We start from the raw sequence: 20,615 nt of genomic DNA, 5'->3' as shown, positions 1-20,615 counted from the left end.
GGGACCAGCGTTCAGACCACCGTCTCCTGTTGCCAACGTTTGCTCATCGTATGCCCTGAACACAAGACCACTCATTGTTTGCTGTTCTCACCTGCATGAATTATGCTGCTTTCTCACCAGCTTATGGCGCTCTGCAGACTTTGGACTGGACCCTGAAGCTTGTAAGAGGCTCATTTAGACTACGGCCGCTTTCCTCTGCCCTTGCAGGTCAGAGGCAAATGCTAAGTACTTTTTAACCTTTATTCTTTCAGTGGTTTGTGGTTATGTAGGCTGCAGATGTGGTGGTGTCACTTCCGCCTGGGCCATCACAGACTGCCTCATCTTCGTGGCATCAGTTCCCACAGGGCTGAGGTCAGTGTTCACTGGAGCCCATGGAGAGGATTTGAGGGGGTACTAGTTCCTTCCACTTCCCTTTAGGTCAGACCTGTGGGCGTTGCTCAATCCCTGTGAGGGAACATGGACAGCCTGTGCGGCACAGTGCATTGTGGGAGTCAGCCGTGATTCGTCTGTTGGTAACAGCCCGGGCAGGAGTCTGGGACGTTGTGGTATGTCTCTCGGATGCTCCCGCTCACTCAGTGTTAGGCCTGTGTTAAGGATCCTGCTCTCAGCTCTCTTCCATTTAGCTCTAGAAAACACAAGACACTGTATTTAACTCGCTGTTGCATCAAAGGTTTCTAAACCTGCAGGACCTAGAAAGTCCCCCGGAGACAGGCATTCTGACCGCTAAGACCTAGGAAGTGACAGGAGCAGTGGCGCTGCGAACTGCAGAGAGAGGAGCCGCGTCCTCAGGCCTCTGTGCTGGAAGGAGTTCGAAGACAAAGCCGCTGTTCCTTGTGCCCAGATACTCTCCGGCTGGTGACAGCCCTGTGCTGCTGGGTTATTTAGATAGCACTATATTTAGCGTTCCTGGCGGGAGAGAGCGTTTCTTGCTGTGAGAAGCAGGAATCGACAGTGCTTGAGTTCATTCAACGAATACATACTGAAACACTTTCCCGGTCCCATCCTATACGTGTGGGACGAAGATAAATGGCATTGCATTCCTACTCTAGAGGGAAGGGAAACAGCTATACAAGTGAGTGTAGCACCGTGAAAGGCGTGATAGTGAAAACACAAGAGGCCACTAGGGACCAAAAGGCTCCACCGAGGAAGTAATACTTAAGCTGGAACTTAAAGGTGAAGAGCAGTGGGGAGGGCAGGGGACGGGAGGAAGCCGGTCAAGGCAGAGCAAGAAGCCTGAGCAGAGGCATGTGGCCGGGAAAGCGCGTGAGGTGCTTGGAGATACAAGCTTCGTGTGGCTGCAGCGTGGGAGCGGGGGTGGGAGCGGGGCTCAGGGCTGTGGCCAGAGAAGTCGTTTGGGCCAGATTGGGAACAATCTTGTATGAACTTGATCCAGTAAACAGCATGGACGTTTTGAAGCAGAGGAACGACTGTATGACGGATGAGGGGTAGTTTTCATTTTTGTGTTCGTTGTTTTAGGAGGATGACGCGAGAATGAAGTTTCTCAGCCTTGGCACTGTTGATATTTGGGACTGGGCCGTTTTTTGGTGTGGGGGCTGTCCTGTGCATTGTAGAATGTTTAGCAGCATCCCTGGCCTCTACCTGTTAGAAGCCATCAATGCCCCCTCCCCTCCCATCCCAGGGTGACAACCAAAAATGTCTGCCATCGCCCGACTTGAAAAGTGCTGTTGTGGAAGCAAGCAGTCCAGAAAATGAGTTGGAGTCGAGAGGGTTGGAGGCAGGAAGACCAATTAAGAGTAGACCGAAGTATTTTGGGTAACAGATGAAGTCCTGAACTAAGGCAGTGGAGCAGGAATCGAGAGGAGATGCTGAATTCCAGGGAGATGCCGACAGTATCTGGTGTGTTCTTTGTGCCTAAATGAATGTGGCTGAGCCAACAGGTTTCAGTGGCTGACGGGAATTCCTCAGTTAAGCTTTGAATATCGGGGAGGGTTTGGAGGGGTGGGCGGAGCACCGGCTGGGGAGTCAGCTCTGTTTTGGGGTCCGTTCTTTTTCAGGGGCATGAGTTGGCCAAGACACTGGGTCTCGGTGTCTTTCCTGTGTAAAATGCTTCTAAGAACACCTGTGCTTCCTACACAGGGAATTGTGGAACTTCATGTTTGTGAAAGCCTTTTGAAAACTGCCATATACTTTCTGAACGAACAGTCCTCTGTACAACACGGAGGAGCAGTGGACAGTGTGCCTGGCCAGCTGTGGGCTAGTGGATGACGAGGCTGGACGACACTGAGCTCATGTGAAGCCGTTGGCGGTGGGGATGGGATATTGGGACTCGGCAGGGAGACATTTGCTGGCGTTTTGGTGATTAACATCTCAGCTGTGAGGGGTGGAACTCTGTCATAACACGGTGCTATTCCTCATCCTTCTGTCAGCAGTGAAAACAGACTTTAGAGCTAAGCGTTAACCAAAATATGAAGATGCTGTGTTCAACACACGCAGATGGTGGATACAGCAGGAGAGGGAAGGGCCAACCCGCGGTCTGTTTTCAGCATCTAATGATTATTTATCACCAGGGAGCTTTCCTTGTTGCACCCGTTCCCTACTGGTTCTCAGGGCACTTTTTACCTCGAGAGAACAGTGCTCTTGGGCTAGACACTGTTTTTCTCACCTACTAGATAAGGATAAAAACCTCGTTCACCTGAAAGCGAAGCGCTGAACCGATGGGCTCCTACAGTCTCTGATCAGAGAGAGGCCTTTCTGTTGAGCCACCAACGATGAGCTTTGCATGGGTGTCCTGGAGGTCAGCGTTAAAAGTGTTACCGTAGGCAGCCCTCTTGCTGGGAAACCTGGAGATGATTGAATGATAAACGCAGACGTGGTGTTTAGAGCTTCTTGTAGTTCAGCCTACTCACTGGGAAAACCAAAGGCTGGGGCATGGGAATGATTTCACAAGGCAGTTCTGGGACTTGGATGCCCAGGGAGGTCTGTGCCCCTCTGTAATCTGCCTATCAGACCAACACACCTTCCGCGCCAACATGCAGTTGCCTTTTGCTGCTCCTTTCCAGCTCCATGGTCTCAGTCATCTTGGAAAGAGTAAATGGGACTCAGCCTGTGTCTAAAACGGTGATTGCATTTCTTTCCTTTTGTCCATGTTTAGTTTAAGGCAGGGCCTGGCTGGATCACACTAACCTTTGTTAGAGGTGCTATTGTGACATTTCCCCAGCCTGTCATCTATGTGTGTTGGGTCTCCAGGAAGGCTCCGGAACCAGGGAAGTGGCTGGAGCTGTAGACCTGGATGCATCCCTATTTTAACACCTAAATGGTACTGGAAAGTGTGCACTGTTACTCAGGCTTTGTCCAGAAACCTGGATGATTGAACACGTTGCCTGTGAAGCTATTTTAAGACCTGGTATGTGCACCTGTTTCTATACCCACCATTAATCTGCAAACACATTTGCCAAAAGCTTGTTGGTGACCTAGCCTATAAGGCATTTGTATGGAAGGGAGAATTTTGTTGGGGTATGTGACTTACTCAGGTTGCCTCAGAGTTTGGGGGGGCTCCTGTGGATTTAAAATGTTACTAGTTTAAAAGTGTATGTATAACTTCTCTAGAACTTGCTTGTGGTTTACTTGGTGAGGAAAATAGCTTCAGCAAGACTGACTGCTGCTTTGTCACCTTCCCTCCTGAGTCACTGTGTTACTAATAGTAGCCATGATAAGTGGGACCCTGAATAGCAGCCTTGCCGGGCAGTGCCCCTTACCTGGTGGTGTGTTAATGCTGCTCAGGTGAGTGGAACAGGCAGCAGGCAAAGGCTTTCCACTTCCATATGCAACAGTAGCTCCAGCAATGGGTTACCCATGTACAAATTCTACAGAAGTACCAGTGAGCCCTCATTCGTTTCATACGCCTTCCCCCAGTGGTTTTTCATGATAACTATTGGGGGGAGGGAAGTTTTAGGTTGAGACGATGAACCCGCATTCTCTCATTTCAGCTTTTCTCATTGAGCTGAATGCTTTCCCTCCTCGCCCCATCCTTCAGGATAGAGCCCATCAAAGGTGTGTGTCACACCACCGGTGTCTGTCCTGCCCTCTGTGTTAAAAATTCCCCTAAAATCTTTTCTGGTTAGTAACATAGAAGGTCAGGTCAGCAATTGTTTCAAATTGCAGGCCCACTTTTCAACTGGATGCGGAGCAGCATTTTAGTATAAAACCACATCTGAGTCCGACTACAGCACGGTCGGTCATCTGGCACAGAGGAGACCAGTTAGCCGTGGTCGTCCTGGGGAGTCTACGGCGATCTGACAGCAGATTTGTTTGATATTAACACTGGGTAGAACTCTCTAAAGAATGATTCACTTCCAAACAGGAAGGATGCATTATTGGTAATGGCTGCTCAGTAATTCTTCTCCGCACTTGGATCAAATCAGAGGCATCATTTTAAGGCCTTTGGTTAATGGTAAGTTAAGCAGCAGACGCCCATGTAACTTCTTAGCTCTACAGTCACAATCAGTTTCATGGCTGCTACTCAGAGTATGTGTGTTAGTTCTGGAACATTTTTTTTCCTTTTCCCCAAGGTCTCAGAATTGTCCATGCTGTTACTTGTCCTGTGTTCCAATGTACCAAGATTGGACATTCCCTCTTTATTCTTAGCGTTAAATATTTCCGCTCAACTCACTGAAATGCCAGGTAAGCTCCACCTGGCAAAATACAGTGGGGAAAAAGTGGGGGACTTGGTTGAGGGTAAAATAAAGTAATACACGAATAAAGAGGATTCAAAAGCTGTGTACGCATGCCACAAAGAAGTGTGGTGGGAGTGGCAGTGAGTAGTCTGGAATGATAAAGTCCCGAGGTCATGAGGAATATTTAGGGGCAGAATTTCAAAGATAGGTGATTTTAGGGTAGGGGCAGGACAAACGATAGTCTTGATTTTGTTTGCATTGTGAGTGTTACGCGGTGCTAGAGGTTAAGGACCGGGAGCATGCCCAGGGAAAGATGTAACTAAACTCACATATTTCCCATTGGCCATGGAACGATATAAAAACCCGGTCACGTGGCTCCTGAGAACCTCCTGCAGTGTCATTTTGAGCCATTTCCCCCACACTGAGTCCCACCCATACTGGCCTTTCTGTTCCTCAGCGAGCACACTCCTTCCTGCCCCAGGCTTGTCACACAGATCACCTCTCAGCCTAGAACTTTCTTCCCTCCCTACCATGCCTCGCCAACTCCTGGTCCGCCTAGGTTTTAGCATGCATCTTGCTTTGTCAGCAAAGCCTTTCCTGATGATTCGGACTAGGTTAGGTCTCCTGTTGTGTGCAGTGAATTTCGGCACTGTCCAAGCCGTGACGACCTTTGCAGGAGATTAACTACATGGTGTGGTCTGCCGTCCCGTTTTCTTTTCTCTCTATTCCAGCACTGTGCACAGTGCCTGTCATGTGGTAGGTGTTCAGGAAATACTTAGGGAGGAAGGAGTGAAGGCCACGTTCCAGTCGGTGTCCCTTGTAACCTAACGGGGACATGCAGCAGTAGAATATATATTGCATCAGTGTCAAGGAAGTGTCTGAATCCTGGGGGAAGGAGAGGCTGCTGTGCTGTATGCTGTGAAAGGAAGATTGAGAGCTGGCTTGAGTCCCAGAGGCAGGTGTGTAAGGTGTTGAGGTTCTAAGATAGGTGGAGACAAAGGAAGAGAAAACCCAGTGTGTATCCATGTGACCAGATGCAAGGGGCAGTTTCCCCCCAAATTTTCCTCAGACAAGAGTGGTGTCCCTATGCATTCTTTCAATAACTGATCTTTGATCAGTGAAGTAGTGTTTGCAGAAGATCGCTTAGCCGGAACTGACCTCAGGCAATGCGGGCTTTGGTTGCTTAGAGAGCTCACGTAGGCGAACAGGTTTTAAATTTTAAAATGGAAGCAAACAGACTTTGTCTTGGTGAATATTTCTAAGACTGTGACTTTCTAATAAGTGATTGTAAACTATTAAGACTGTTTCTTTGGGGGAAAGCAATATACTAGTCCTTGATTGTAGGGGTCAGGAGTGTATACCTACAGGACAAAAGAGGAAAACAATTATCCACTGATGGAATCATATATGGATTTAAAAAGCTGGGGTATTTCAGAGAGCTTAGGTGGAAATGAAGATGGTGCGCTCTGAAAAACTGTACTAAATGACTTAAAGATTTGTAATATGCCTGTGGGTCGCTTACTTCATACACGAAATTGCTCTGTGCAGAGAGAATTCATGGTCCAGGAGCTGTACTCATGTTGCTGGAAGTAGGATTTCAACAAAGCTTCAGCTTCTTGATAGGACCCAGGCGTATCTTTAGCTGCGTGAAATGTACTAGCTTTGAGTACATCGTACTTTTTTAGCTTCTTTAGCACTGTCGCCATACAAAACTGACTTGCCATTGATATAGACCTGCTTAAATGGGGGACTTTCAGTGATCTTTCCAAAACTTCATCAACACAGGGCTTTTGTAGCTGTTTCTAAGCCTCAGGTATCACTGCAGCTCCCATTATCAACATACGCACTGCTGGATAAACCTGCTGGATAAAATGACTCTGCAGTGCTCCCTGAATAACCAAGCACTTCCCGTCTTGTCGCTTTGTCACTTGAGGACATACTGCTTACTCTCCCAACAATGTCTGCAGGGCAATTAACAGGTCAGTTTTGCCTTGAACAGCCACATGGAGACTTTATTCATTTCAAACACAAATATAGACTGTGGATCAAGACGGAATTGTGACAGGTGATGTAATAAGATATCAGAAAGAGCTGAATCTTAGAAGACTGGGTTGAGATGACATACAACTATAAGCGTGTAAGATAGCAAATGCCAAAACTATGACTGTGGTGGCCAGTGCCAGAAATATGTAGATGGGTCTGCCTTTGGCATATTTGATGTTTGTTTCATTTAAGTGATGGGAAATACTGGGTTTTATTATAACTTTCCTATTTAACTGCATTTAGTATGTTCAGTGAGGCTTCTCTTTTTTTTCTCTCCTCCTTTACCCCAGGGATGGAGAGTGAGGTTTTGCTCTTCCAATCTCTATGTATTGAGTTACAGTTCTTTCCCACCATTCGGCGTAGCTTGGTTCTCCGTTATCTACTACGAGAGAACACGGAGCAAGTGTGGAGAGAGCTGGGGTGGGCTTCAGGAATCTGCCTGATTGGCCCAGAAATTACACATGGCTTTTCAGTTACTTAGTTATGGATAAACAGTATATTTACATATATGTGACATATGTATGTATATATGTAAGGTACAAGGTCAGACAATTAAGTTCGCGAACTCATCCTAGAAAAAGTGCTACACACCTCATTCCTGAATATCACTATGGTCACCTTCAAAGTACTCCCCTTAGGAAGCTATGCACTGACGCCAGTGCCTAGTCCATCCTTCAAAGCAATTTTGGAACTCTCTTTCTGGAATGGCCATCAGAGCTATCGTCGTATTACCCTTGATGTGCTGAATGTCATCCAGATGTCTTCCTTTCAATATTTCCTTTATTTTCAGGTAAAGAAAGAAATCATTGGGGGCCAGATCAGTTGAGTAAGGAGGGTGTTCCAATACAGTTATTTGTTTATTGGCTAAAAACTCCCTCACAGACAGTGCCGTGTAAGCTGGTGCATTGTCGTGATGCAAGAGCCATGAATTGCTGGCGAAAAGTTCAGGTCGTCCAACTTTTTCATGCAGCCTTTTCAGCACTTCCAAATATTAAACTTGGTTAACTGTCCAGTTGGTACAAATTCATAAAGAATAATCCCTCTGATATCAAAAAAAAGGTTAGGGTGGCTGGTTGCCTCAGTGGTTAGAATGTGGTGCTCATAATACCAAGGTCACCGGTTTGAGTCCCACATGGGCCAGTGAGCTGCACCCCCCACAACTAGATTGAAAACAACTACTTGACATGGAGTTGATGAGTCCTGGAAAAACACTGTCCCCCAACTTAAAAAAAAAGAAAAAAGTTTATCAACATCATTGCAACAAGTTGGTGAACTTAATTGTCAGACCTTGTAACATAGCATAACACGTAATTCCCCATGGCTCTGAGTTATAGGCAGCTTCCCAATGAAGAGCATTTAGGGAAAAGAGACGGTATCACTGGTCCAGAAAGCCTTTAATGGGAGGAGTGAAGAGGGGAACCAGGAAGTTGGCCTTGCTGCTGGGGGCGGAGAGGTTAACTAGCTCTGGGAGGAAATTGGAAGGGAGGAGCTTCGCGGTGCCTTGCTGCTTCCTACGCACATGGTTCTGTTGGGGTTATTTCTGCCCTCCTACAGGGAGTCCTCTCTGCCTCATTCACTTCCAGGGGCCAAGCTCCTGCCACGGGAGCAGTAACTACTGAGCACTTACTTTGTGCCAGCTGCCATGCTAAGTGTTTTATATGCAGCATTTAATCTTAACAGCACCTCTAATATGGAAGATACTTCCCCGCTTTACAGACGAGGAAGCTGAGCCTGAGATGGGAGTGGAGGCTCGCACCCCACACCTGAATCCTAACCTCTTTGCTCCCGGTCTCTTCATGGGAGCTCAGGAGACAAGAAGGGATGCCCAGCAGTGTTGGCGGGGATGTTCTTGACTTTGGTCCCCGAATCTGGGGGGCTAATTACCTCCTCGGGCTTCAGGATGTAGTTGGTGTCGGGCAGTGAAATGTGCTCTTCACACCTCAGATGTGGCGAGGAATGTGGGAGGGTCTGCTCAGATGGGGTTAGAAAGCCTGCTCCTGGTCCTCCAGACCTCCAGACTTGCACTTTGCAAAAGAATGAAATATGACCCACTTCCTCCTACAAGAGCAGTTAGATAAGGTGTTTTCATAGTTCCTGCAACATGGCAGGTACCAAGCCGCTGGGGAAACTGCTCTTGAGATGGTGCTGAAATAAAACTCTTGGCTTGGTTTGGAAGTATTTTTTTGTGTTTTGTTTTTTTTCCATTTTCTTTCTGCCCCTTCATCGAAGTATTGCTTTAACAGGAGAAGCTTCGAAATGGACACATTTACACCAAGCAGAGGACATCATTTATGGCATTTCTGAGTAGTGTTTCAATGTGTTTTCCTAACCTCACTAACAAACTGCGCTATATCGCCATTTTTTAAAACGAGTGGTACAAGGTTTTTGGCTTGGAGTGTATAAGTCGCTTAGCACTGTGGTTCTCGGCTTGCTCTGCTCTCTGGGGGGAGCTGCATGCTATTCTTTTGCTGGGTGTGATCCTTCTGCCTTTGGCAGCAGCTGAGTTCCTGGTCTCACCTCCCTGCCTTTTAACAATTATGTTTTCCCTTGAGACCCATGGCTGATGGGTCAGTTCAGTGCTGGTGACTTTTGTCTGTTGACGCTACTCTCTGTGATGCAATAGATCTGACTGGTCCCGGTTGGAGAAATTGGGTGGTTTCTGTGCACCTTGCAAGTTGGAAGCTAATCAACTCAGTCTTGCGTGTTCCCCAGTGAGTTCTAGAACAAAATTCATGTCCTGAGCAAAGGCTATTGACTACATTCTCTTATAAAAACCCACAAAACCCCCAAAAAACTCTGTTCCCACCCCTAGACAGAGCCCTAATTTTAATTACAGAGCAGAGTTGGGAGTGCTCACTAATCTGTGGCATCGTGTTGGTGTGAGGGGTCCAGCCACGAACAAGCCAGGGTTCCTGCTCCTTGGCCCCTAAACACAGGAATGGACAAGCACTTGACCTGGGCAGCCACGAGGTTAGGCTGTGGGGTCGCCGCTGTCCATTCCCAGACTGTGCTCAGACTGCCCCATTCTTACCTCTGCAACTACCGTGTTTCCCCAAGAATAAGACTGGGTCTTAGATTAATTTTTGCTCCAAAAGATGCATTAGGGCTTATGTTCAGGGGATGTCATCCTGAAAAGTCATGCTAGGGCTTATTTTTGGGGAAACACGGTACTTGGTGGCCTCACTTGGGATGTCATTGTAAAATGGGTGTTTGTGCTTTCTGTCATGTCTAATTACAAGGATATATATATTGTATAAAATATATACTCAGTGGGACCTGGGCTTGCTGTAAGAAAGAAGGGCAGTTTTTTTCCATGAGGGGGGGACAGTAGGGCACTTAGAGGTCTTTTCTCTGGTTCTGCTCTGAACGCAGCTATTCACTGTGAACTCGGGCAAATTAATACTTTTTACCCATAATTTCCCCCCTATGAAATATTAGTGATAACCCTACTGATCTTACCTCATTTTAAAATTAAGATGAAGCGATTAAAGTACTTGAAATTACTCACATTAGTGTAAGGTTATAGAGGTGGCATGATTCATAATTCCAGGGAGGGAATGTGTCCGGCGTCCCTGAGGCTCCCTCTGAAATAGTGGTTTTAACTCCGATGGCACGGTCATTACTTGGAAAGCTTAGAAAAAAACAAAACAAAAACCACAGTGTTTGGGACCTACTCCCAATATGGGTGGGGATTTTTTTTTTTTTTTTTTTTAGATCTTTAGATAATTCTTAAATACCAGCCAGCATTGAGAATCACTGAGTCACTTCTCTCAGGGTTTTGGAGTTGAAGAGGCTCCATCCAGGTATTGATTGTAAGGCCCGGCATGGCTGCCTGTACTCACTTGCAGGCCATCCCAAGGATCCCAGTACCGCGGAGCGCCTGAGGCTTGTTACTGCCCACCCCCACCCCTAATGCTGTGCGAGGGCCCATCGGGCTCCTGCCTTCTAGACTACAGTACATGGGACCATCACCGTATTTGTCATCACTATTGCTGGCGCTCACAGTACTGACACTAGGATCTCATTTTGGTCTTGGGATGCCTCATGAGGCGGGTCTGACCTTGACCCCCATTGTACAAGTGAGAAGACTGAGTCCCATTCATTACGTTACCCAAGTTCATAAGGGTGCTGGCATTCTTAGCCTGCCTCGCTCTGGAGCCCTCACACAAGACCACAGCTCTCTACTGCATGACACTTAGTGTGAATGAGTCAATGCCCTCTTTTCTCGATACTGTGTTTACATTTCAGCAGGGGCTTTCTGGAGGTAGTGCTTTAGCTCAGCGGAAGGAATCCACTGCTGGGATTTGTTCCACCATAGGCGAGGCCTCTGGGCACAGGAGGGGCTGCGGTGCCCAGCAAATCAGTTACTGCATCAGACCACACAGACTCCGAGTTCTCACATTGGCTACATCTGGGGAGCTTGAAAAACACTGACTGGTTCCCACCCCAGAGATTGATGTAATGGTCCTGAGGGGTTGCCTGGCATGGGAAGCTGGAAAAGCTCCTCAGGGGGTTCTGATGTGTGTGGCCGGGGTTATGCACTGTGGCCACGGGTGGCCACTCCCTCCAGCTGTGGGTCTGAGAACTGCCTCTGCTGGCCCTGCAGAGATGAAGAAACGGGAGCAGGAGAGCTCTGGGTACGAATGCATTTCAGTTCATGAAGGCATCTGCCTTTGCCAGTCAATACACAGGGCTCTTTCCAAAAGGAAAACCACAATTTTTTCCTTGACAATTAAGTCAGATTATTATTTTGTTTACTTTGGTAGGATGAACTTGAGCATTGTTAAAACAGAGTAGTGACAAATGGCGTAGGACTATAATTGGGTTATGTGAGTGAGCTTGTCTTGCCTGCAGTCTGCTGCCTCCAGGAAAGCTGCTACAGGTCAGCTTTGTTTGAAGGAATTCCTTGAAGATGAGACAATTAAGAGGCTGCAAAGGATCTTGGTTCTAGAGCAGTACTACCTGGCTCATAGAAATGATGGCTTTCTGTTCATTAAAAGAATATATTTTATGTTACTGCTTTCGCAGAGACTTAACCATGAGAAGCCATGCTGGGAGAGCATGAGCAGGACGCCATGTGCCTCATCTACAGCCAATTTTTAAAAAATTGAGGTGAAATTCACGTAACATAGAATTAACTAAAGTGAACAGTTCAGGGGCACTTAACCCAGTATTGTGTGTCCACCACCTCTATGTAGTTGCAAGACAGTTTCATTACCCTGATGGAACCCCTTCCCCTCCAGGTCTTTTCCATCTTCACTGCTCACATCACTCTGGCTTCCTCCCTCACATGTTTGCTGGCTACTACGGTGCTGACTCCCTTTGTCTATTCTCTGGGCTGTTTACTTGGCACCGATCATGTCCCACCTTGTACTGGCTTAGAGAGTCAGTGCATCTTCCTTGGGTGGGTGGGTTTGGGGGGGGGAGTAAGGGGCCGTGGGGGGTTGTTTGCAAAGGCAACATGTAAAGCAAAATTTGATTATGGTTAAAATTGCCCTTGGAAGTCCTATAAATCGCTCATCAAATGTGGTGCACGTGATGATGGGCAAACAGCTCTGCCCAGTAATGCACAGGCACATTAAGCTGAGACTCCATGAGGTAAGATGAAGGTGGGGAGGCAGGACGCTGAGGGGATGCCTGCCCGCAGATGTCACCCACTGCCATGGTTACAACGCAGGGTTTAATTTATTCAGGACTAGCAATGAACCACTATAATCTCAATCATACCCATGTTTCTTTATTGTGGAGATGGAGGAAACGTGACAGTATCTGGCACAGAGTGGACACATGTTAGGTGCTCATATGTTTACTGGATTTGAGTCTAAAGCTTGCTTGATCAGACCTGTAATATACACTGTCCTTTAGAAAGTTACCAGCTAATTCCTAAATTGGCATTGACTGTTGTTGCTCTCCCTTCTCTTGTCTTGCCTGCCCCCACAGAGTAGCTATATTTTTATGTGAATTGTTTACCCAACTAGATTCTATGTCCCTTAAGGTTAGGGGATAGATCTCCATGTTTGTACTCACTTACACAGTGCTTATCACAGTGTTTTGTTCTATAAACCAGGTGCCCCATAAATGCACACACTCTCTCTCTCTCTCTACTGACTCCTGTCTCAGCGAGCATTTGAGCATCGTCCACATGCCAGGGATACAAAGGTGCCCTGTCGTGTGTCTGAAAGATCCTGAAGTAGTGAGATGAAACTGACATGAAAGAAATCACTGTAAAACCATGAAGAAAGTTACCCACAGGAGAATCCACTGGGGCCACTCAGAGTTGGGACTGGTTCTGTAGGGTGCAGGAAAGGAGGGGTTCAGTGAGGTGACAGTGCTGGCACTTAGACTCTGCCCATAGGGACAAGTGGGGAAGGGCATTGCAGGCCGAGGAAACGGCACGTACAAAGGTAGTGGCAGGAAACCTTTTCTTTCAAAGGTCACATAGTAAATCTTTTAGGCTTTCGGGCCTTAGGGTCAATGTCCCAAGTACACAGCTCTTGTCACTGAAGTGTGGAGGAAGCCATAGATAGCCTGTCAGTGAAATGTGTGGTTGTGTTCCAGTAAAACTATGGACACCAACATTTGACTTTCAGATATTTTCATGTGTTATCATATGAATATCATTCTTGGGAAAATTTTTAAGCCGTTTGAAAATGTAAAGACCATTCTTAACTCATGGGCTGTGCAGAAACAGGTGGCACACCAGCTCTGGCCCAGGGCCGAGGTTTGCCCACCTGTGTGTGAGGGCCGGGAAGTGCGAGACCGCACAGAGGAGCAGGTTCTCAGGTGTGACATTCGGATTCAGTGGCTGTGGGCCCAGGCTGCGAGGCTGGGTCTCCTACAAGCCCTTAGGTCACGGTGAGGCTGAGGTCCTTACTTGATGTAGTGAAGAGCTAAAGTATCATCAGGGTCCCCTTATGTCCCTCATGCAGTGATGAGTTCTGTGGGTATGGGGAAATATAGAAGACAATTTTCTGCCTACCAGCTGTTTTCAGTCTGTTTAGAAGAGATTTGTATAACTAGAAAGATAACTGGACCCTCCTAGAGTAACAACCAGGTAAAGCCAGGCAGTGAGTCCCCAGTGCTGGGTGCAATTGACTGTTTGGTGAGTGACATACGGGGTTAAGGCCAGAGGAGTCCCTGGGTGGGCTTGACAGTGTCCACACATCGTCACCTCCACCCAGTTTGTGTTGGCATGTCCCCCAGTCTTCTCTCGGTCACTTGTTGCTCTGTTTCTTGAGCCATTCCTGACACTGTTTACACTGAGTGGAGACTCTGGTTTGAGTAAAATTCCTTGGGTGTGTGATGCTCCCTCTGATTGGCTGGGAAGTCCCGGAGCATAACCCAGAGGAATGGGAGCGCGAGTGAGGCGAAGGCAAGGTCCCTCGCCTGAAGCTTGGGGACAGCGTCTGACAAGTCGCTGCAGCTGAATGGGTGGTGGGCGTAAATGGCGGTGGAGGAGGTCAGAACACCTGAGGGGAGAAGAAATGCTGACTGCTGAGGACGGCAAACACTCCAAGTTTCCCCTGGAGGTACCTCCGAACGTTCTTCACGTCTTTCTCCAAAGCTCTCAGATACTGTAAAGATCTATAATATCTTCCTCTAGAGCTACCGTAATGTCTGGCCGTAAGGCAGGCTCAGGCAGAGAGAAGATTCTGTGCATGTGATTCTTTATAATGCCCCAAACAAACAACTCTGGCTTTGTCTCCTGCTCAGGGGTGTCAGGGAGGCAAATGGGCGGTTGCTTTCCGTTCATTAGTGGTCTGATTCCTTAGCCTCATGACGTTCGCTGCTCAGTACTGAATGAGAGACAGGTGGAGCAGGGGCTGGCTTTACAAAAGGCCGTTGAACACCTTGAGGAAAACACCATAAAAAGCAGGGCCAAAATAAAGCTTGTGTCCAAGCCACTGACTGGGCCTGACGCTGCCACCCCATGCAGGAGGGGCGTTCCCTGACCCCAGCACACATTCTGGCTGGCCTTTTGGTCACACGAGCCACTAGTTTCAGGTTTGCTGAGACTATGCCGTGGTCATGAATCCATATGCATGGGTCTGCATTTGCACACAGATAGCTGCTAAGACAAACAGGCCCTGTGGAAATGGCATGGCTATGAAACACAACTTCAGAAACTTGTCTGACAGATGGAAGGAGTGAGGTGATGCCCGGTGTGACAGCCAGTGGTACCGGCTGCTGCCGTTCGGTGCTTCAGACCTGGTTCTCCCTGGCTGTGTGTTGCACTCACCTTGGGAGCTTTTGTGTCACCTCAGGTTCTGACTGAGCTGGTCTGAGGTGGAGCCCAGACCTGGCTTTTCAAAGCTCCCAGGTGATCCTAATGGGCACTCAGGGCTGAGGTCCCAAGTCACACTGCGCGGGCATTGCTGTGTACCCAGGGCTGGGCTCCCCTGTCAGAATTGGCCAGCTTAATGACCTTGCAAGTCTGCACAGTTAATAGGGGAGGTTGAATGAGATTTGGGGATATGTTTGTGTCTTAAAGAATGCACAAATGAATTGAGGTTGCTGACAATTTAGGATTCTGTAAATACACTTTCGATTTGCTGACCACTTTTTTTCACTTCTGCAGGAAAATGGCTTTGTCCTTGAATGCCCAGTATCAGAACAGAGTTTCCTAACCTTTGAAGATTTGCTATGCCGTTTTGCTGGGTTTTGCATGGGTTGTTTGGTTGCTTGCCACATGCTAGATGCTCTCTCTGACATCATCATTTTGTGCCACCTTGGAGATGACGGGATAAAACCAAATGCAGGCTCGGCATTCTGGTAGAATTCTAATGTCATTGATCTGCTGTGATATTCTGTTAGGATCTTGAGGGTCCTCTCTCTTACCAGTCCTGTGAGGTGTTTATCTGTTATCATGGTATTGGATCACTTTGTCTTGAAGGAGAGAAGAGAGGAAAATGTGTCCAGACATCTTCAGTAGTTCTCCTGAGGTCCCCTCATAGATAGCAACATATATTTAGAAACCCAAAGGCCTCATTTGGTCCCTAAGTTTCTTCTGTTTTAATTTTTCAGTACACACGGGTCTGGATCCCTGACCCTGATGAAGTGTGGCGCTCGGCTGAGTTAACCAAGGACTACACGGAGGGCGACGGGAGCCTCCAGCTCAGACTGGAAGATGAAACTGTAAGTGCAGGGTCGGGGCGGGGGTGCTGGGCGGTACACGGTGGCCTTGGGTTTTCCCTGCAGATTGGAGTTTCTGAGTCCCTGGCTGCTTTTTCGTTGTTCTTGATGATAATATACGTATGTAAGAGTGTTAAACCGTGAAACTGTTCCGTGGGTGTCACATAACAGTGCCCATTGGTGTTACCAGCTGGGGGGGGGGTCACTGGAATCTTCTCACTGGAGTGAGGGAACGCTACTGTTCCCTCCACGGGGTTGAGGAATCAATGGGGGGTGAGGGAAGGGAGCTGCTACGGCAGACAGCGCGTGGTGCGGTGCTGGGGGCACCGGCTCTGCACCCTGCCTGGACTGGAATCCTGGTGCTGCCATTGATAACTCTGTGCCCTTGCAGTCTTTCTGTGCCTGTTACTTCGTCTGTGACATGGCGGTGGTCATTTGCCTAGGGAGCTCTTGAGAATAAAAGGAGTCACTCTGTGACATGTGCTTAGGGTAGAGCCTGGCACACAGGCACTCAGTGTGTGGTAGCTGCTGCGATGAGAATTCTTTTCTATTGGTGGTCTTTCAGGTGGTTTCGCTGGGAAGGAAGACAGGGTAGTAACTGAAATCCTGTTATTCCTGGGTCTGATTCAGTTTCTCCTCTCACGAGCCTTTGTGACCACCCTTCTCTGATTTGTGCGTTTCACAGACATTTGAATGCTTGCACTGTGCTAGGTGAGAAGGGTGAATAGCCCTGCCATTTGGGGGACCGGCTCGGTGCTGGAGGGAACAGTGAACACAGACACGGAAGAACAGCAAAGCTGGAGTAGTCACGGGAGCAAGGGGACATAACGGAGGGGATCTGCTGAGGTGAGGGTGTTGAGGGAGGAGAGGGATGTGGGAAGGAGCCAGCCATTGACGATTCAGGGTGCAGCGGGCTGCGAGTAGAGTGTCCCAGGCAGGTGTCATGTGTGCCAAAGCCCTGACGCCCCGTGTGTCCATTTGGGTGTGTTGAAGGAAAGGAAAGGAGGCCAGTGCACCTGGTGGGAGCCATTGGAGAAGGGTACAGATGGTGGGCTGAGAATGCAGGCAGAGGTCATTTGTGCATGGTTGGCCCTGAGGGAGTCTGGGAGAGAAGTGGCAGGAAACAACTCAAGAACTGTCGTTGGGATGGGTTCAGTGTAAGGAGCTGTGGAGCAGGCATTGTTGGGAGGGAAGGCTGGAGTGGTTATTGCCTCTCTCTCAATTGCAATAGCACTGAAAGTTGTACCACACCATTTAGCCTTTGATCATTTACTGTGGTACCATTTCTCCTTCTTTCAGGCTTTATGGTCTTGTCTTTCTAGATAATGACCTGCTTGGGAAACGGACCTTGTCTTAAGCTTTGCTCTCATAGTACTTACCGTGCTTGGTGGTGATATCATTGGTGAGTGGGAAGATTGCCCATCCTCCCCCCACTGACTTCTGTTTTTTATCATCTTGCGTGAATCACTTGGTAAAACTGGAATGGTGAATCTGTTAGATGTTTACACCAAGGTGTGCACGCCTCACCTTCCCTTCCTGGCAGGCCGACTGCTATCCTGCTCTTGGTTTTGAAGTGAGAAACAAAATTCCCAACAGATGGAATCATGTTTACCATGTTGAATAACTTCCCACCCCACGCCTCCAACAAAATGAAATTAGTTCACCCACTCGAATGGTGTATCTTCTCTAGCAGATTTCATTTCAGTTGATCTTTTAAGTGGGTGGGTGTTTTTAAAGAGTTGTACGGAGATAGTGAGGAATGATCTGCCGTGTTTCTAAACAGAGCAGATGCTTGCCTCCCCAGCTGAAAATGAATTCTCCCCTGCATGACTAATTTTGGCAGCTGCCCAAAATCCCTCTCCCCCCTCCCTCCCTCCCTCCGCTGCCCCATGGCTGGTCAGCGTGTAATCAGAAGGGAAGCTTGGGGCTGGACATGAGCAGCTCTCAGAAGTCATGGGCTCTGAGCATCTGAGTGTGTCCAGCTTGCTCATGGGCTGTGGTTTGTCCACTGCTGGCTCTGAGCTGTCACTGGGAGTGACCCAGTGGAGCTGTGGCCCAGAGGCAGGAGCACACAGGTTAGATGGCTGGGCATAATGCTTGAAGAGCGTCCCCTCCGTGGCTGAAGCCATCCTTGCAAGACCAGGCTGGCCAGAAAATCTACCCCCGCCGTCCCTTTCCCCGTCCCGCTGCTCCTCCCTCTGAAGCCCAATAGGTGGATTTAACTGAAGCAGCAAAGGAGGAAAATAAATTATCTTCTAGAACAACAATGATATTCCTAAGCCCCGGCTTCTAACTGCTAACCTATGCACTCTGTTTAAGATGGTCAAGCTCCTCAGCGTTCCTCTGGGATGTTTATTTTCCCCTGTGGCTTGCTTGCTTATTTATTTTTATTGTGGTAAAACATAACATTTACAAAAATTTACAAAATACAAAATTTACCACATTAACCATCTTTAAGTGCACAGTTCAGTGGCATCAAGTACAGTAGTTCCCCCCCTTATCTGTGGTTTCATTTTCCAGGGTTTCAGTTACTTATGGTCAAGTGTGGTCTGAAAATATTAAATGGAAAATTCCAGAAGTAAACAGTTCATAGTTTTGAATTGCATACTGTTCTGAGTGGTGTGATGAAATCTCGCACCATCCTGCTCCATCCCACCTGGGACGTGAATCATCCCTTTGTCCAGCATATCCACGCTGTATACACTGCCTGCCTGCTAAGTCACTTAGTAGCTGTCTCGATTATCAGAGAGACAGACAGACAGACACCACAGTCACATAACTTTTATTACAGTATATTGTTATAATCTGTTATTAATTATTAATCTCTTCTGTGTCTAATTTATAAATTAAACTTCATCATAGATATGTATGTATAGGATAAAAAACATAGTATATATAGAGTTCAGTACTCTCCGTGGTTTCAGGCATCCACTGGGGGTCTTGGAGTGTATTTTCTGTGGATAAGGGGGCCGGGCCTACTGCACTGCTACCCTGTTGTCGAACCATCACCACCAGCCATCTCCAGAGCTTTATATCTTGCAAAACCGAACCTCTGTACCCATGGACAACAACTCCCCATTTCTCCTGCATCTGCAGCCCCTGGTAATCTCTGTTCTACCTTCTGTCTCTGAGTTTGGTTACTCTAGATACCTCATAAAAGTGGACTTACACAGTATTTGCCTTTTTGTGTCTGGCCTTTTTCACTTAGCACAATGTAAGATGTTTTCTGTCTAAGCCAATGAGAAGATGGGAAACTTCTTAGGGGAGAAGGACAGTGTCATCTTTTTTTCTCCCCACAGCTGTGATGGGTGCAAGATGTGCCAGCCTGGAGCACAGTACTGTTTGCGAACTGGATCAGGCATCTGAGTCTGTGCATACCTTGGTGACAAATGCAGCTTCCTCATTGGCCGGGAGCGGAGCTCGGCCTGGCAGACCTTCTCTCTCCCACTCCCACCTTCCTTACAAACTGCTTACGCCTGCCCTCTAGTGGCAGGGAACACTCTCCCCCAGATTCCACGGTTTTGCTTTTAAATTCTGTATTCCGTGTCCAGCTGCCACCTTGATGGCGAGTACTGTGTGTGCAGCACCCTGACTTAGGGTTCATGAGTGAGAGGAAGACGAGCACATGAGCTTCAAAAGGAGGAACGTGCTCTCCCCGTGTCTCGGCGTATCCAGGCCTCTGACACTCAGCGTCTTCACCGTTTTTAAGTATACGGATCAGCGGTGTTACGTACATTCGCATTGTTGGGCAGCCATCACCACCAGGCCTCCCCAGATGGATGTCTGTCTGCTTAGTATCGTCGACCTGTTCCCCTCCTGTATTCGTGATCTTTTCCATCAGTTAGGATATTTTTCCTGGTCGCTTCTCCTTAGAGATGGGCAAAGCAGTCATTTTGCCCCCACAGCGGGGACCTTTGGCAATGTCTGGGTACATTTTTGGGTATCATGCCGGAGGAGGGAGGTTTCCTGCTGGTATCTAGTGAGTCGAGGGGAGTGACGCTGGTTAGCACGGGGCAGCCCAAGGAAAGAAAACAGGGCCACGGTTGAGAAACCCAGGTTTAAGCCCACGGAGGAAATGCGCTGGACTGTTTATTGCTGATAAGCACCACGTTCAGAGCTGAACGGGGACTGCGTGATTCCAGCAGAACGTGGAAGCTGTGTTCCTTGCGATAAATTGGAATCGAAAGAAAGATTAACTTTGATTCTATATTTTATGCTGCTGTAAGTTTGTTTATAATTCAGACTTTGTAGTTGTATGTTTTAATTGATGGCCTTTTTCTTTAATTGCTTGCATCACCATTCATTCATTATTCATTCGTTAAAACAATTATTGAGCAATTATTATGTGCCAGGGTCTGTCTGTACAGAGGTGAAAATGGCACATGTGCACCTTGGTGGAGCTTTCAGTCTGACTTACAATGAATGTCATCTACATGCAAATACAGGATGTAGAGCATGAAAAAGTTAAAGGCCAGGAATCTTTAGATGAGAAACATGGTGAGGTACTTGACTATCCCATTGCACCCTCTCGCTTTACTCCCCAATCCCACACGGTTTTTGAAACCCCCTTGGGCAGCTCCCTCTGAGTCTCTTGCCGACCTCCCGAAGCAGGACACTTCCCATGGCACAGATGCTATGTGAAGACTCCACCATGGTCCTCAGCCCCCTTGCAGTCAGGTGGGACCCCATGTGACTTGTCCAGAGAGAGCGCCAGGTAGAATTGATGGATATCACTTCCTGGCAGAAGCATAAAGGACCTGATGGGAGGTTGCTGTGCTCGTCTCTTCTTCTGCCTGGTGAATTGGA

The 20,615-nt window shown here is 47.8% G+C and overlaps 1 protein-coding gene across 2 annotated transcripts in view; it reads left to right on the top strand.

The window, feature by feature from the left end:
- MYO5B (myosin VB) overlaps positions 1-20,615 on the top strand; it is a 316,516-nt gene that overhangs the window by 103,185 nt on the left and 192,716 nt on the right. For both annotated transcript variants that reach the window (XM_019721483.3, XM_019721491.3), the window contains exon 2: positions 15,702-15,812. In XM_019721483.3, coding sequence (XP_019577042.3) covers positions 15,702-15,812 — 111 coding nt within the window. The remainder of the gene's footprint in view (positions 1-15,701; positions 15,813-20,615) is intronic.

The sequence above is a fragment of the Rhinolophus sinicus genome, chromosome 4 (assembly GCF_057876585.1).
Source record: "Rhinolophus sinicus isolate RSI-liver-muscle chromosome 4, RSI-T2T, whole genome shotgun sequence".
Classification (NCBI taxonomy): domain Eukaryota; kingdom Metazoa; phylum Chordata; class Mammalia; order Chiroptera; family Rhinolophidae; genus Rhinolophus; species Rhinolophus sinicus.
The sequence above is the reverse complement of the archived record's forward strand: the minus strand, read 5'-3'. Positions and strand labels throughout refer to the sequence as shown.